The sequence below is a fragment of the Sturnus vulgaris genome, chromosome 3 (genome assembly GCF_052056855.1).
Source record: "Sturnus vulgaris isolate bStuVul1 chromosome 3, bStuVul1.hap1, whole genome shotgun sequence".
Lineage (NCBI taxonomy): Eukaryota > Metazoa > Chordata > Aves > Passeriformes > Sturnidae > Sturnus > Sturnus vulgaris.
The window spans coordinates 22496943-22515452 of NC_142245.1; the positions used below are offsets into that span (position 1 = coordinate 22496943).

At 41.7% G+C, this 18510-nt stretch overlaps 1 protein-coding gene across 4 annotated transcripts in view; it reads right to left on the reverse strand.

Moving 5' to 3' along the window:
• The window catches only part of SMYD2 (SET and MYND domain containing 2), a 30399-nt gene extending 19049 nt beyond the window's left edge, over nt 1–11350 (reverse strand). For 2 of the 4 annotated variants that reach the window (XR_015802196.1, XM_014876878.2), the window contains exons 1-4: nt 11154–11350; nt 8461–8524; nt 2057–2167; nt 369–429 (exon numbers count right to left, since the gene is read on the reverse strand). Coding sequence is in view for 3 of the 4 variants with exons in the window: in XM_014876878.2 (XP_014732364.1) it covers nt 369–429; nt 2057–2167; nt 8461–8524; nt 11154–11335 (418 nt within the window). In the remaining variant the exon portion in view is untranslated. Of the gene's footprint in view, nt 1–368; nt 430–2056; nt 2168–2852; nt 6665–8460; nt 8525–11153 lie in introns of those variants that run through there. The other 2 variants (XM_014876879.2, XM_088161184.1) reach the window with 2 other exon arrangements.
• Nucleotides 11351–18510: the final 7160 nt, after the last annotated feature.

Sequence of the window (18510 nt, forward strand, 5' to 3'; positions counted from 1 at the left end):
CAAGCAACTGTGCTGTCTCTGATTTTGTGCCTCCTGGTAACAAATACCAGCTATTTTAATTTTACAACATTACAATTCTCAAAAGACACTAGAATACCAGAGAAGCAAGAGATGGATGTACGCTACATAATTAACTCTGTTTAGGTTTTAATCCTTGTTTCACAGCTCCCACAAGGAGCCAGGGGAAAAAAAGGAAGAAGAGCACTGCACTTTCAAAAAAATTAGGAACCAATTCTCTTTGTTTACTCCTTTCCTCCAGCAGGAGCAGGATGTTCTGAAAGTTGTTGATGGAGGGGAGTCATGGGGAAACAAATCATTAATATAGTCAAATCAAAACCTCTGTTTACCTGCAAGCCTTTTTTACTTACGTGATTCAAAATCTTTTACAGCAAGCAATCTCTCTGACTGTGTTCTTTCAGGGTGAGTTTTCTAAAAACAAGGGGAAAAAAGTAAGAAAAGATTTTAATGTTTCACTTTGGCAGTTTGGCATACTCATTCAGAATTTAGGAACTCCTACCTGTAAGACAGATCCAAATGCACAGACTATGGAATTTATAAGAATTGATAAGCAGCAATGAGTTAAATTGACTGCCCTAAGTAAAGGCATAGAAATATTCTCTCCACACCAAATTGGACAGCAAAAGATGAACTCCTATCAAATTTATATACATAAACTGAACAGTATTTAAAGTATGTCATTTGCTTTGTTCTAGACACCCAGAAAGCTGCTAACAATAGCAAGCAGGCAGAAGACAGGCTTTGCTTTGAGGAAAGTGAATAAACTGACTGTTGACAGAGTTCAAAAGCAATGCTCCACTGTTGGCCTAAGGCCACTTCTTTGTAATCTTGGCCATTAAATATGGCTTTGCAGGTGGCCCAGCAGCTGAGGTTCAGGGACTATGGTTTGCATATTTAGCTTTTATATGAAATTTAGGGTTCTCCCCCCTCCCTGTAAGCAATGAAAGCAGAAATTTACTCCAACGACTTTTTGTCATTAAACGTTCGGTTTTGCTTGTGGATCAGCACCAAACTGTGCTTTAATTAAGTCACACACATGTACATTCATGCACACACATCTACACACACAGCAAGGATGCAGCTACCTTCCCAGCAGGCCACCAAATTCCTCCCTACATACAGTATCCAAGTTGCCCTTGTCACATAAGCAGACCTCAGTCACAAAAATATGCTTCAAAGAGGATTTGTTTTTGCAGAGAGAGTTTAGAGCTGTACAAAGATACATAGCACAATAACCTTGAAACTCATGAATCCCATCCCCTCCCTGTAAGCACCTGTGCTTTCCTCAATATCCATATAGTTAAGGGACACTGAAATTGAGGTTGACATTGCAATCTTCTTTCCTTACAATATTCTTTTTCTCCAAAGACCAAGGGTCTGAGATTTCTTTCTCAAGCTCTGGTTTTCACCAGCTAACTCATAATCATAAATGTTTATACCTGAATACCTCAGAGGTGTTTCTGGCTCACTAGTGTACTGGGAGTTATATGCTGCACAATGCTATGCAACTGTAGCTGAAAAATACTACAACAGGCAGCTGCTTCATAAAGGTATTATCAGTGCCTGCAGCCAGATAACTCTAAAATCATTCCTTGAAATTTAAGCCCAAATACCAAAATTTATTCTTCTTTCTCTTCATCAGTGTGGCCTTGGTGCTTGCCCACACATGTAACGAAGAGCTCAAATCTACCAGAACAGAGGCTGAAACACCAATATGAAGCCATCAGCAAACATTTCCAGGCTCTTTTCAGCAGTGCCTTGGCCACAGGTCACAGCTGAAGACCTCACTAGCCTTTCTCCAGCTTCCCACAAAAGTCTCCATCTGGACTGTGCTGGCCCTGACCCTGCTGCAGTGGTCTGGTGGTCAGATTGTTCAGCTGCTTGAGCTCTGTGTTACACCTGTCTGTACACAGGAAACTTAAGTGTGTGTGTTTGTGTGTGCTTTGCAGGGACAGTTAGTGTCGGTCAATTTTCATTTTCCTGCCTTCCCTGGCACCCGGAGCAGGAGCAAACCTCCCAAGCTTTGCCTTCTGTTCACCTGTTTGGCAAGAATCCTTGCTGTTAGCCTCACAGTCTCTGAGGGATGCCAGTTCTGCCCAAAAGTGCACATGGAGGCACATTCCAGCTTGTGCATTGGCCAGTCTTCCTTCTGAAAACATATAAAAAAATAATTAAAAAAAAAAAAATAAAAAATGCCATGGTGATAAACTTATGAAAAAGGGGATGAAGCAAGTCCTGCCAGATCCTAGAGGTCAAGTGAAATGTGTTTCCTTTAAAAAATAAGGTGATGCTCACTAAATCTGAACAAAAGCATGAGTCACATTTAAGGGGTACAGCTATCCTGCTTTTTTTTCAAACAAATTCACAAGGGACAAGCTGAAGTCAGAACACCTTCATTTACTCAACAGAATAAAAGTATTAAATGATGAAGAAGCAAACAGACAACATGATTTATAAATCACCAGTTCTTATTGTTCAGATCAAGCATGTGAGGACACAGTAGGTCTGAGCTTGATGACTTTATTGGGTTCATTTCCATTTAATATCTTGGCCCCTCATTATGAGGTGACCCTGGTGTAATCAGGAGTAATGTGTCTGAAGTCAATGGATTCCCAATCTCTAAGAATCATTTGACTGTAAGGTCAAATCTAAACATTCTGATGAAATTATCAGATTTTTTTCCTTAAATACTGAAGAATAAAAGTACAGCTAGACAATGAAACACACTAACGCATTACAGTTAAATGTACAGACTATAGTTTAGGTAATGTTTGGTATATTCCTAGCTCAACAGACAGTAACAACATACAGGAGGGATGGCACAAGGTACTCACTGGCTTTTGTCACTCTACAAGTTTCACTCAAGGCCACAGAATCTTCCAAAGAATAGCACAGAATCATATATTAACAATCTGCACTAGCACAGGCTGTCCTCACACTGCACTAAATTTCATTTTATTTATTTATTCATTTATTTAAACATGGAAGTATTCAAGGAATGCACAGTTATTTATTGCTATATCTCACCCCAAACACACATTTATAGAACTATGTTAGAACAGACCTATAGCGCTCTGTCTGCATAGGGAGCATCAAATTTTGTTTTCATACCAGATTCAAACTGGTGGAAAACACTAGCAGAGAAAAAACTCACAACAAATCCCACAAATCTTTAAGTGAAAACTTGAAAATATTTTAGCACCTTCCAGAATGTTCTTAAATCCAATTATTGTGATTCATTCAGTATGGCAGATCTTGTGTTGGCCCACTCACCTCCAATTTTTTAAAAATAATTATAAAATCTCAACAATATGGCCGATCATAGTGACTGATTGGCTCAGAAGGAACAACCAAAATAGTATATTACACTGCAATCATGTCATGTGAAATTACACTCTTGACTCTCCTACAGCTATCACACTACAAAATGCATCCCCGGATAGACTCATTTCCTATGTATGCCCCAAAAACTTTTCTGGAAAATTCCTGACAGCCTTTGCTAAGGAATCTACAAGCTAAAGGCTAAAAAGAGACAGAGGGAAATCTCGTCTCTCACCTCTTCTTGCTTACCCAGGACATCCACTAACTTTAGCATGATTGCTCAAAAGGTGAAGGCACTGAACCTGAAGCTTTGCAGGACTCTCATCCATACACACTCATTAAATAAACAGGAGAAATTACCTGATAAAACAAAAAAATCAAAATGCAAAATCACGTGCCTGTCTCGAAGCAGTGTTTTTTAAAAAAATCCCTTTCTCCCTTTATTCTTTACACATCATTAATTAAAATCTTTCCCCAGGCAGAATCATACTGAGTTATATGAACTGGTGGGGAGGTTAAAGGAACAAGATACGGCTGAATTGTGCAAAATGAGATAAAAGCCTGAAACACCACAAAAAAAAAGAGTTCTGATGACTGAGTAATACCTGGGATAGAAACACCATGACAGCAGCTTTCCCTGCAATCACAGCAGGACTATTTTGCATTCTTTTCCACATTTTCCTCCAAGTAGTTTGAATTATAACAAGTAGCATTGTTCTAGCTGAATCCCTAATGCTACATCAATGATATTTTCTTCCTGTTTTCATTATATCCACAATATTTTTCCCTTAATTTAGGAGTGGCAACACTTTTGGAAGGGAAGTCCTTTAAAGGTTATGCCTTTTATATCAAAGTGGGAACACTCCTCTTCACCAAGTTCTTCAAAAAGATTCTGCCATCCTGGACTACTGGATTGATTCCCAGAACACTGTCTTATACCTCACCATAGGACAAAAATAACAAGTAAAAAAATATAATATTAAAAAAAAATAAGACTCAAGTCCAGACAAATGTCCTCATACCTCCTTTTTCACATTGGACTTTTCAATACTAAAAAAACCTTCTTTTCTATTTCACTCAATTAAAAAGAAACAGACACAAATACCAGAGAGAAATGATGGGTAAGCCAGTGCAAGGGTTAAGCTCACTTCTTCAAAATCTTAAGGCCCAATTGTGACCAAACGGCATCCAACTCTTTAACTGAATTTCAGTGAGGCAACTTCTGATGTCTGATATTAATTGGTAAAGTTCTCTGATACAGCCTTTCAGTAAGAAGTGAAGGTAGAAGTTTTATATATCTCCACAGCCATCCTTCCCTATCATCATTTACCAAATGCTGGGCTTTTAGAGGGTATTTGACTTTCACGGGTTAACATTTAACATGTTCACAGAGACATTTACCAAAGGAAAATACATTGGGAAAGCTGTTCTATAGGGGGACAGACACCCAACGAAATCTTGCAGAGTCAAAATCCGTTTGTGCAGAATCATTACATTAAAAAATTTTGTATTTTTTTCTACAGCTCACCAAATAGGAACAGGCAATTTCTACAAGGTCCCATTTAAAACATATCTGTTTAATGCTAATTACAGATGTGCAACTACATTATGAGGCTTACTAGCTGGTTAAAAAGACCTGTTTCACTTACTCCAGCAATACCAACTACAGCAGCCTTTAACATGACATGTTAAGAAAAACACAAATGGTTTGTTCAAAATGTATTTCACATGCTGAAAATCACCACAGAAACATCTCCTTCTGCACACTGGCTAGCTGATCTCCACTCTGACTGGGATAAATGACAGTCATGTGTAATAACAGCAAGAGGAGTTCCAGTAGCTGGTTCAAGTTCACCAGTTCCAAAATTGCAACCACATAACCCTCTTAAAACATTTTTCTTCAGGATGTTTCAGCAGCTGATTTCTAAAGAGAAAAAATGAGCACAGGTCTCCTCCTGCTTCACTAAAATTATTATAATTTAAGAAGTCAAGACCCGAACAGCTGCAGATGGGGGCTGAAAGCCACTATTATAATAACAGGCCTGTGCTCCAAGGAGGTGACACTAGAGAGTGGGATGGTGTGAATGTGTTGGAAATCACAATCCCTTTTAAAAGGAGACCTGGATTAGGGCTTGGGAAAAGAAAGACTCAGCAAACCCAGATAGATTCAACCCACAAAATATTAAAAGCAGCAAGGACAGGCAGTGAAGGCAACTTCCACTCACACGTGCCCTGAATCCACACCTACACAAACATCCAGCTTAATATAGGCCAAGCACGTGGTTATCTATCCTAAAAGCAAAATAAGAGACCAAAACAGGAACATTAAGGAGCTAGGCCAAAGCCTGTGTCTGTGCATGTGTGTGTATAGATCCACCCCTCCCCACAATGAGCAAGAATTCCTATGATTTGTGGTATAGGACAGCTTTAAGTAAGAAAAGAGCAAGCTCAAAACCTTTGGGTTTTTATCCCAGTATGTCTCTTGTGGTAAAAATTTGTCTAACTGAATTGTATTGACTAACAAGGTACTAATCAACATATGAAATCATACCATGCCCCTGTTGGGTACATAAAATTTTTAGCTGAGCTGAGAAAAAAAAAATACTGATTTACAGGGAAAAATTAACTTATAAAATACAAATGAAATTAACAATACCATGACAGCTCTCAAGTGCAGCCCTGGCCTTTTATCACTGTCTCATGATGTCTCACATCCATGGAGGTAAAAGAAACACACTTCCTATACATTCCAGAGTTATAAATTCAGTATCAAGGCACAGATATCCTTTTTGGCTTTGACAAAGAATTGCTGAACTGCTGAAAAGTGCCTTGGAACAAGGCAGGGATGAATATGCAGTGCAGACTGTCTGTGTAGCACATACAGACAGTGGAGACCATTTTCTAGAGAATGTTGAGCTGGAAAGTAACTTTGAAAGAATGTCAAAGAATTCAATCTCAGCAACGTTCATAAATTTCATCAGGCTGACTCAGAAGGGCCCAAAAGATGGAAGAGAGTGTTACATCAACTAGGGAATCAAAAGCCACATGTATATCATCAGCAAGAGGGAGGTGCTAGTACCTATGCACATCGTACTATAGTTTAGACATCAACAAAATCTGAAAAAGGTCTTTTTATCTAGAGCATCATACCACACACCAACAGGTAGGAAAGATTCTAATTCACTAACTGATCAGACAGACTAGCTTTTGCTCAGCAGCAGCTTTAGCAGACTTAAGGACACTCAGCTTGAGCAGTTCAGGTTTTTACTATAGGAAATGTCCCTCTATAGAGAGAGAATTTTGACCACCAAAAAATAATTAAAAAAAAAAATAAACAATCTAAAAAAAGCAATAAATGTACAAAACTTTACCAGGGAAAGAAAAAAACAAAAACACCCAAACAAACAAAAAAAGGAAAATAAATCAATCCCTCCTTGTTTGTAAATACAAAAGTATAAACTTTGTCAAGGCTGGAAGTCAAGACACTGAGGGAGGGCCACTTTGTGATGAAAGCAAAGGACCACGGATGAGAAGAAATAAGTTCTTCTATTTCTAACATGACATCAACTTGCTGTTTTTCCCAGTACAAATTACAGAAAATCTTACATAGCTATTTCATAAACCATTGTACATTTCATACAGTAAGAGAAGAAACTCAGAGTCTCAGATAAAAGCTGCTAAACAGCTGCTTTGTTCAAGGATTTCCTTCCCACTTCTAGTTAAAAACTTGTAAGAAATAATGGCATGAGGAAACATTTCTTAGAACAAGCATTTTTCATGAATGAATCATAGACTTGCTGTACATTGTCTTTAAAGTTCATCCAGATCCCTCTCAAGATCCTCAAGGATGCTCATACAGTAAGCTTTCACTTTAGAAACTCTAGAACTACTGCAAATTTTGTAAAAAACTGATTTCTGTTAAGCCTTTCGAGTTCTCCTGGTGCCTCAAAACCAAAAGGCTATTTGATTCACCCACAGCTCACTAGGATTCTGTGGGAAAGTAGGAAGTTGGGGAGGTAACAGAAGGAAAACTGAGGAGAGGTCAGGCTTCTTTTGAAACTTGTGCAACAGGAGAGTAAGATACGTCCTCGAAATAAAAGCAACAGCCATGACCAAAGTGCCTGGGAACTGAACAAACCACGACATTTCTGTCCAGGTAATGACAACAGAGACTACTCGGCATGCACCCATGCACCCAACAACATGTTAAAGTGTGGGAGAAGGTTTGTATTATTTATAGCTAACACACAGCTGCATGCCAGACCTTGGGTGACTCAAATCCTTCATAAGTGCTGTTCCACACTCTGTGCCCAGCACCACAGACCTGGCATAGCCCACGTTATTCAACCAGCAACCCTCTTGAGTTTTTCCACACAGAATCCAGATAATTCTTCTGCATCACGTTAAGGGCTCAAAAAGGCTGGATTCTAATTATTTTTATTTTTTTAAAAGTGCTTATTCTAATTTGAATTAAAAACAGAGTTAAAACTGCATGCAAATGGCATATGTTTTGGATGGCTTTGTATTGCTCTACTTTAGTATGCACTTATATTCTACATTCAGGGGCCTTTAAAAAACAAAGTTCACAAAAAGAATAAAAGTTGCCACACTGAGTAAGTTAGGGAGAAAGCTTGGTAGGTTTCAAATCGTTATGACTACCATCAGCTGTGGTAGTCTCAATACTCAAAATATTTGCAAATATTCAAAAAAAGAAAAAAAATCCTACAAAAACTCTCTCTCTCTCCTAAGACGGCTATTTAGTGATTCGATTTTTTTCCATTAGACACAGGATCTCTTACCAGTTTAGTGAGCTAATGCTAAATTACGTGGTTTGTCCTTAAAAGAAGAAGCAATACAGACATAATTAGTGGGTTGACAGGCAGCTCTAATCAAAGTCTCAGTGCTACCAAGCCCTGAAGCTACTGATCTTGAAAGACTCATGCAGACCATGTCGAAATCCTGTAATTGTCCAATGCACATCTCCATGGTCAGCATCTGTGGGATGCTGGAACTGACTGGACTGCTATTAACCACAGCTACAATTAGAGGACATCAATGCCACACAAACAAAAATTGGAGTTCTGCAACCCCCACCCTGCTTCCCCCCCACCCTCACCATACCTGACATTCCACATTGCAGTAAAAGGCCTGTTTGCATCTTCCACACTTGGACAATCCTTCTTTCCTTAAAAAGAACACAGAAGTTATTCTGTTCTAGAAACCTGAATTAAATAAAACTGTATGCTGGATCACTTTTTGCACAGTATTTTGCATTTCACAATGAAAACTATATTAGACTTTCAAAAGCACTTTTTTTCTAAGTTTTTCTAAGTAACTCTCATTATTCAAAAGCACTCTGCTTTCTTGATGCTGGGTTTGGAAACATACTATTCTATGCTATTTGACAGACAGCATCACTTTTTGCCACTATACTATGCTTAATGAGCTAAATTTAGTGTGTTTTGTAAACTTTAAAACTGCTCTGTGTACTTGTTCACCAATATTAATCCTTTGGTTCTGCTATGACCATTCTACTGCTTCTTTGGTTATAGAATGCTTGACCTTTGTTGAGTAAGTGCCTTCAAAAACCAAGAAAAAATTCTGCATTATTAAATATACTGTTTGATCTCCTGTCACCTGGGAGCCCCTTACTGTCTCACCCTGTCTGCTCTGATATCTGTGTATTCTGAGCAGACCTAAGGCTCACACTCTCCTTTTTTATATTTGTATATACCCCAACAGGGGGAACTGCCACGAGGAAGGTCCTTTTCTGCTTTAAAGTGCAAGTGTTGCAACAGATCCCACCAAAAATAGAACATGTGTTACCCAACAAGTGACATTTTGGTATGACAGCAATAGGGACCTCTCAGCAGTACTGAATGCTTTTAAAATGTCTGCACACCGTCCCTGGTGTAAGTAGCAAAAAAAAAAAAAAAAAAATTTGTCTCAAACTGATGTAAGCTCACTGGAATAAATCAAGAGTGAGGGTCCTCATATGATAGTGATAGTGTACAGCATTTTGGTGGCCACTGGCATTCGGAGCCCATAAAACCCAGCAAGTCTGGCATCCTCTGATTGTATCTGCAAAGCACACAAGGTGCAACATGAGCGAGCTGGGCCAGCATCATGACTCCTTGCTGACATTACAACCGCGTATTTAAAGTAACAACCACTATCTCATGCAAATACAATGTTACGGCCTCATTTTGCCCACGTTGCCACAAAAGTTTTCATGACAGCTTCGCCAAGTTTCCCTTCCCACGGCTGGTGCCGAGCCCCCAGCCTTCCTGCTAGGGCTCTTTGCAAGCTCAACAAGCACAGTTCGGAATCTGGTACGTGCTAGTTCAGTGCTAATGCAACAGTCACAGACACAGAACACATGTCTGAGCGCTGGCGGATCACCTTACATCACCGAGACATCGTTCCTCTTAGTGGCACTTCATCACCCTGGTGTGAAATAAGTTTCAGATTACCCCACTAACTGCTGCAGTCAGTCTGTTCCTTGATCGCTGTGCTCCTCCAGAGCTCCAAAGGAGAAGCTTGCATGGATAACAAGCAGCTGCTCCCGAAGATAACTAAAAGCTATTCCATGAGATAACTATTATCCTTACAGTGTTACTTCATATCAGTGAAGTATGGAAGTATTCCCCGGTCCTTTGGCAGACAAATCTGAATATGATAAACAAAACCAGACAGTTTCTTTGGCACAAGGAAATTTGGGGTTAGGTACAAAAGTTTAAAAAAGCCCTAAACGAAAAAACAACACCTCGAGGCAAATCTTAGAGGCTGGGAAAAGGTGTAAAGGAGGTGAGGAAAATCACCTCAGCTGTACCCTTCTTCAAACCGATGGGACTCCTTCACCGGTTCACTAGGAACTATATTGGGTGCTCATATGCAAAGAGAGGGGTGAATCAAGTGAACAAGTCACAAGTAGATAAGGTAATGAGGAAAGAAAAAGAATGTGTGGATAAAAATAGCACAGTTGCGACAGTTGTTTTTCTTTACTGAGGCAACTACTAGCATTTGCTCTGAGTTATAACCAGGTAAGCACTTAATTCCTCAGCAAGCTGTCAGAAGCCACGAAAGTACTACACCTTCTAAAAATATGGTGTGGTGTGACATACCAGAGTGTCATATCCATGCTGAATTTCCTAACCCTAATAGGCCTTTTTTTCTTTCATTTTCCCTATAGCAGCTAATACTGAGAGGCTTGGGGCAAACCCTTGAATACCTTCCCTTCACACAGGTGAGGAGGCAGCTGCAAACTCGAGCCCCCCGCATCCCTCCAGCAGCAGGAATCCCAAAGCACGCAGGAGCAGGCAGCGCTCCAGTCCCAATGCTCCCAGCCATGCGACAAACAAGTTCTTGCACTGCCTGCGCTCTGCCCCAGTAAAAGTAATTTCCAGACCAAGGTTTCAGACAGAGGTAATACACAGATATTTCTGCATATTTCATTATGGAGAGGTATACATTTCATTCCTAGGTACTCCATCCGCACTATGGAATGTGAAGTGTGAATTAGGCGATTGCAGACCCCTTCTCCCTAATCAAACCTTCATTAAAACCAGCGAACGCGGAGTTATTACAAAACTAGACGGATCAATGAAGCTTCCTGCGAGAGCATGGTTACGCACGTGTCTACGTGACCTCCAGAGCACAGGAAGAGCAGAACTTTTTTTTTTTTTTTCCCCTCTCTCTTTCCCGAGCTGCTGAGCACCAGCTGTGAGTTTAAACTTCCACGCTGCCACAGCACCACGAGCCGAGGAGGTGGAAAGCTGTGAAGCCGCGGCCGCCGGGCGCCGCCCGGGCCCTACCTGGCGAAGCAGCCGTCGCAGTGGCTGCCGCGCTCGCTGACGGTCAGCACGGCCACGTAGGCCGGGCAGCTGAACAGCAGCTCCCCCACGGCGAAGCGCTGCCGCGCCCGCAGCCCCCGGCCCTTGCCGGCGCTGGCGAACATCTCCAGGCCGCCCAGCTGCGCCGCCGCCTCCGAGCGCATCTTGGCCGCGGGCACGGCAGAGCCGGGCAGGGCAGAGCTCGGCAGGGCTGCCGGGCGGGCTCGCAGCGCTGCGCTCCCGGCCGAGCACGCCGGCACTCGGGGCTGCCGCTGCCGCCCTCCCGCCGCGGGAAGCGCCTCCTCCAGGCGGCGCGGGCCCGCCGGCGGCTGCGCACCGGGAACGGCTGCGCACAGGGAGCCGCTGCCCGCCGAGACCCGGCGGCTGCTCCGGCTCCAGCCCCGAGCTCTGCCCGCCGAGGCCCGGCTGCGCCTCCAGCCCCGAGCCCTGCCCGCCGAGGCCCGGCTGCGCCTCCAGCCCCGAGCCCTGTCCGCCGAGGCCTGGCTGCACCTCCGGCCTCAGCCCCGGCCCCGAGCCCTGCCCGCCGAGGCCTGGCTGCGCCTCCGACCCCAGCCCCGGCCCCGAGCCCTGCCCGCCGAGGCCCGGCTGCGCCTCCGGCCCCGAGCCCTGGCCGGCCACCCACACGCTGCCCACCGGGGAAGAGCTGCCCACGCCAACCTGTGTGCGGTACAAGCATCCACCCCCAGAACCAGCCGGATCTCCGGCAGCGAGGGCACCGGGGAAGGGCCTCTCCCGTTGGCCTCGCAGCCCTCTCGTTAGCACCAGCACCTAATACACTTCCCAGTGAAGTCTGTGAAGCGAGTCCTATTCTGTAGTTGAGGAATGGGGATTTTGCTCTCCTCCTTCACAGCAGCCTCTAAGATTTGCGTTGAGCTGTTGTTTTTGTTTTTTAAGGGTTTTGTTTGTTTGTTTTTTAACTTACGTGCCTAACCACAAATTTTCTTGCATCAAAGAAAGTGGCTGGTTTTGTTTTAATCACATTTGGAAGATTTCTGTCTGCCAAGGGACTAAGAAATACTTCCACACTCCATTGCTGTGCGGTAACATTGTGAAGATCATAGTTATCTCAGGGAATAGCCTTTAAATATCTTCAGGAGCTGCTTGTTATCCATGCAATCTTCTTTGGAACTCTAGAGGAATACGGTGAGCAAGGGACATACTGACTGCAGTAGCAGAATAGTTAGTGGGGTAATCTGAAACTTATTTCACACCAGGGTGATGATGAAGTGCCGCTGAGAGGAGCAGCGAGGCCTCTCACATCAAGGCACCTCAGTCGTGAGCAGTTTACAGTCCAGGTCACAGGGAGCTCAGGTGTTGTGGTCTCCTGGATAGATAACCAGGCCAGGGAGAGAACGTGGCAAGCCCAGTCTGTCCCTGCACGTTCATTGACAGCCCCAGGCGTGGTCAGGGGTGAGTCAGGTCCCAGGGGAAGCAGGAGACAAGGTGGGTAGGAGTCCCCAAGGAAGCCGGATGGGAAGATTAAGGTGTATTGTGCCCTCAGGACCCTAACAATACACTATTCCGTTACAATTCCATTCCAATACACCATCCCAAAAATAATGTATCTTTCTGGACCAGCATTATTTGAATTAGTTAAAACATTACTGTTTTTACAAGGAAAGACTGAGCTACGAAAATAGGTGCAAACCTTGAAAAATATCCTATCACCCTCAACAACTGAGCTAGGTGCTGATCATGACCAGCTGGAGACCTGCAGGGATGGAATTAGGGTATCCAGTTAAAGTAATAAGAGCAGTATCTAACCAAGTACCTCATCTAGTGTGTGAGCACTGCCATTTTCATCCCAGTTCAGTGTAGATTGAGGATGTCAAGCTCAAAGGTCTGGACTCTTAATTATAGATTATTCTATACCCAAGTATATTTAAAAATAGTGATTGATAATGTATTCACTTTAAGAATGAATTAACATTAACTGGGAAACTGCCCTTATGGTCAATCCAGTTTGATTATTTATAGATCCATTATAGTTAGACAAACAGAGTCACAGCTCCTATACCCACCTACTCTGATTTCCTACACTGCACAATCTAGTAAATTCCTTGAAATAATTCCTGCTCAAAGTAGAGCAAAACTTCTAGGAAATAACTAGTCTTGATTTTAAAATGTTCTTAATCAGTGGTTTTACAAAGCAACCCTCCTAATAAACACATATACTTTATTTTCACCCTTAAAATGTCCAGTTGTCTCTTCAGCTGCTGTATCTTGTTATAAACTATTTTAAAATATTCTTAACTCTTTTTCTCTCTACATCAGTAAAATGAAATGGTTGAGCATTTGCTGCTGAAATCTGAAAACAGCACAATATACTCCAGTAGCGAAATCCTGGTCACACTGAAATCAGTAACAAATTCCTACATTTTTTCCCAAAGTCAGCATTTAATTTGTGTTTCAAATGACACTGTGTCCAAATAGAACAAGTCTAACAACTCATACCTATCAACTCGATGATCTTGGAGGTCTTTCCCCACCTTAATGATTCTATTATGTTCATTATCAGATCACTTCTAAACAATCACTTGTGCTTCTCTAAGATCGTGTGGGTTCACTAATGAGAAGGTTGTGAGAAGGTGTCTTTTGGGGGGAACCAGCTGGAATGATGGCAAATGTTATCACACTTCTGTTCCACATTACCACCGTTGTAAAACAGCTGACAATTTGATTATGCCTCAGGTAAAATTCAAATTTCACTAGGTCTCTTTGTTAATAAAGAGTCATTTAGTTTTAAAAACAATAATAATAATTTACTAAATAGGCTTTATTCCACCCTGAAAAATATTGCTTTCCAAAAGATAATGCATGGATTTATTCACAAGAGTGAAATTCAGCACCGGCCTGCAGTCCCATTCAAACCCTCCAGGAGAAATTCAACCAGCTGCCTTCATAGCTTTTAGCTTCCTTTGGATGTTTTCAAAAATAAAACTGGTTTGATAAGTTATTAATGAAAACAGTTTAGTGACTACTTTGTTGGAGTATTTATCCCGTCCCCTGTTTTCTGTATTTATACAAAACCTGTAAATAAAACATACTCTTTTGGATCTCCTTATTTCATCTGTGTTTTCATACCACGCTCATCAGAAAATCTGAACGTGCATTTTTATGAATCAGTATGAGTGCCTAAATAAATAATGGTTTGTTGCAAAACACGGACTCAGTAATCAATTCATGAAGACTCTCAAGGCTTTAGCCATATAAATATGCATGCAAAAGCTGAATGAACAGTCAACACCAGGGAGTTTCCTGCAACCAGAAAAAAACTGGAGTGCTCTCTCCCCACTGTTCACAAGACGAGTGGAGGAGTCCGTGCCTGCAGAATGTGTTGAGGACCTGGCAAGGCTGGGTGATAAAATACTTTTCTAAATTATGCCTTACATATGCAGAGACGTGTACTTCTCATCTATTCTGTCTTTTTTTAACTTCCGTTGTGTCTGCTTTAAATAAGAAAGATGATGGCTCATGAAAGGATGTGAAGTAGGGTATAGGTTTAAGAAAGTCACAGAACAAAGTGTCGTGCCAGCTCTTTGAATTTCTTAAAATTAAGGAGTCTTTAGAAGCAGAGCTGTTCACCTTCATTCACAACCTTGGAGCAGCTCTATGGAAAACCTTTTGTGTTTGACAGGGAAAGATCCATCCCCGTTAGTCACTTTTAGTTAGGCTTAATCACTTAATCTTCCAGAAACGGTACCGCCGAACCGCAGCGTGCACTCTCCAGGAGCGGCGGCATGCCCTGTGCCCAGAGCTGTCTTTTTGTGTTACGTGTCACCGCAGACTTTAGCCAGAAAGGTTCTGAACTTGGGAAGGGAGCAGGGAGTCACTCGCTAAGACACAGGGCCCCGAGCGAACTGGAGGGGGAGCTAGGAATAAACAATAAAATCAGCTACAGGGTAGGTACAAGAAACAATCATAGGCCAGCAGCCTATGGGGAGAGAAAGGACAAAGGAAACGGTATATAACCTTTTTTTATATTTAACGCAATTATTTCCAGAGAGATCTGATATAGTAACCTTGTATTTTTTACCCTTTGGTTTTATTGTTTTTTTTTTTTTTTATTCCTGAACCTCTTAGTACCATCAGCTGCTTTCAGCTCACCAGTACAGGTACTCACAAGAGGGGCAGCTGGAAACACATTCCACAGTGCAGTGTAAGTAACGAAAAACTCAGCATAAGTTGGTTTAATAGGTTTTGTGAGTAGATTTAATGGCTTGTTCAAAACTCTGTCCTGCTGTAGCCAGGCAGCTGTTTCAGCTGTTTCTGGTATCTTTGCAATTTATGGGTAGTTTGCACCTTTTCAGCAGGTGAGTGCGTTATTTGTTGTGAACCAGAGATTAAGTGTTAATGTAAAAACTAAGCAGGAGCTGGGAAATGCTGCCTTTCAAAGAAGTAAAGTGCAGTTAATCGCTTTTAGGAATTAACCTGCAAGGTGGGATGCAGTTCAGGGATGACAGTGAGTTCAGAATTCAGTGGGGGCTGCAAGGATGGTGTCACCAATGCAGATGTGCTCCCAGCTCCCAGCCCTCGAGGGGTCTGGACATGACATTCAAAATCTGTCCTCATGTTATCTTCTACATCTGTGCCACTAATTGTTGACATGTTGACAGTGTTGACATTGCCCACTACTGAAACACAGGCAAAAATACTCTAGAGATGCCATGGTTCTGTTGATAGTCAGAACTTTGTTCCCAATCAAAGAGGACTGGTGGAGGGGTGGACGAGATGGGCAGCCCTATGGAGATGGCTGATTGTTCTCTTTAGAGACATTGGGATGTGAAAGACCCAGAGATCTAGAAAGAGGTTCCTAATTTTAAATTTTTTTCATGAAAGGAACAAACTCCTCACTGTCCTCACCTATCAAGTGACTCCTACAGTTTTACCAGTGTTAACATCCCTACTGCAAGTGCAGAACTAGAAGAAGTAAAGACGCAGGTTTCTGCCTAATATATGGAAGTGGTTTGCGTGGGTTAAGCATATTGTAATTCACTCATTTGAAGTTTACAAGCATTTTTAGTATGTCATTATTGAAAGCCTGTATGCAAATTTCCAAAGACAAAAAGTGACAGCAGCACAAATGTGGTTTCAGGAACATATCATGATGACAGAGCTAGATGACTGTGGGGAATAGGCAAGGGCAGCAGTTAGGTGTGAATGTGACACTCAACACTCAGATGCTTGCAGTTCACAATTTGCTTTTATCAGAATCAGCAACCTCACAACTGCCTTTCTGAGTTAACTCCAGCCTGCCCCTGGCAGACCTGCATTAACCTTTGCTTATGGAGCCACGGCAGGACTCAAGCAAATAAAAAAACATATTAAGTCAGGTTCTCCATTGGTGTAAATTAGCATCTCTCCACCGACTTTGAAGGAGTGGCACCTGCTTGCTCAAGTTGAGGATCTTACCCAGTGCTACTGTAGCATCATTAAGTTGTCACATTCTTCCCCTGACTCTCCTTTTGTTGTCTAGCTGCAACTTTTCTGAGTTGAAGACTAGAGAAGGGTCTTTGATCCTCTGATAACTCCTTGAGGCTCCCTAGGATAATTGGCCAGGACACTTTCTGAGTTATCCAGGGTCATTTTATCTGCCCTTTTACTTGGAGAGGGATTACAAGCAAGAGAAAAATCTTGGAGCTTTCACAGATGCAGACGACCTACACGAGTGCTGCCGTGTGTAGCAGGTCAGGCACCCCTCCTGACATGAGGGACACCCCATTGCCACCAGGCTGTATTTAACCTATCCTGCTACTGATGTGGAAACAGAAACCCTTCAGGGTGACCTGGGCCCTAAGACTGCCTAACTCTTTTTTCCGAGCACACTGGGGTTGCTGAAAAAGGAAAGTATGTGAGCTGCTTTTCTGCTGATGGAGGTATTTACTCACTGTAACCAAGCAATCTCTAGGTGTTCTCTAAAGTTCTCAGGTAAGGCATTTTCTTCAGTTCTAACAATGAGTTTTGCAGCTATTCTTTAAACCTCTGGGGTTTTTTTCAGCATTGTGAAACATACGATCACTGAAACTGTGAAGTATTTCAGCAGCCACACCAATGCTATATAAAGATGTAACATCACATCCATGTATATATTGGATAGCTTTCTATTTGTTTTTGCAAAGATTGCATTAGCAGTACAATCAACACTAATTTATATTTAATTCAGCTACAAAAAAGCTCAAATATCATGCCTAACACTGACCCTTTCCCAGCCGCTAACAATATCTGCATTCAGTGATGACTTCCCAGAGATAAAACAATTTTGAGATTTGCTGCTTAATAAAAGCATTGTTCTGCTAGGGGGTATTTTACCAAGGCTGTAAAATATTTTTTTTTAAATCAGAACGTTTTGCAAAATTAAATCAAATGGCTTACAAATGTCTCAGTATATCACACTGAGGCAGTTACCTTTTTAGCCAAATTTGTAATCTAATCAGGTTTGTCTGACAAGACCTATTTTCCATAAAACCATGCTGACTGGCATTAATTACTTCCTGTCCTTTCATTCTTTATCAGTTGAATCCCATACTCTATTATTTTGCTCCCCCCTCACCTCCTCTCCAGTTTGAAGTTAGGTTTGCTGGCTTGTATTTACCAAGGTCATCATGTTCGTCCTTGCTGAATAGTGACAAAACATCAGTCTTTTTCCAGTCTTCTGGAATTTCTGTGTTATTTCAAGACCCATTAAAAATTAACATGTGGAAGGAAGAATCTCCTCCACCAACTATTTGAGACTCCTCAGGTGCAAGTTATCTGGGCCTGATGAATTACAGGTTTTTATCACAAGTAGATATTTAACGTCCTATTTGGTTACTAATGGACTGAAAAAGGCTTTGGCTGCCCGATATGATACTGCTGTTATCCTGCTTTTCCAAATCAAGGAGAGATATATTTATTGAATATGGCTTTCTTCATTATTAATGATTTTACCACCTTCATCTAGTTCCTGGCAAATTCCATCTCTGGGATTTCTTCTGTGTATAATGTACTTCACATACCGCCTTTTTTTTTTTTTCTTGCTGAATTAATATACAGGTATCTTAATCTTCAATTTTTTGTGTGTCATATTTTTCCTCTTTCTTCCTTTTTGCTGCAGACCACTATTTTTCCTTCTAATCTCTTCTCCAACAAAATTAAGTAATAGCAGGAAGAAGGGAAAACTGTAACTAATATTGTTTTTACCTTCTTCCCTTACTGACCTGGTTTAATATCATGAATGAAAAAAAAGGGCATTGAGTGGATGGATTCTGGAAACCAAAGAGCCTTCTTTAAGTATACCAGCTCCTCTTAAAGGTATGATTCCCTGTTGACTGAGCAGCCC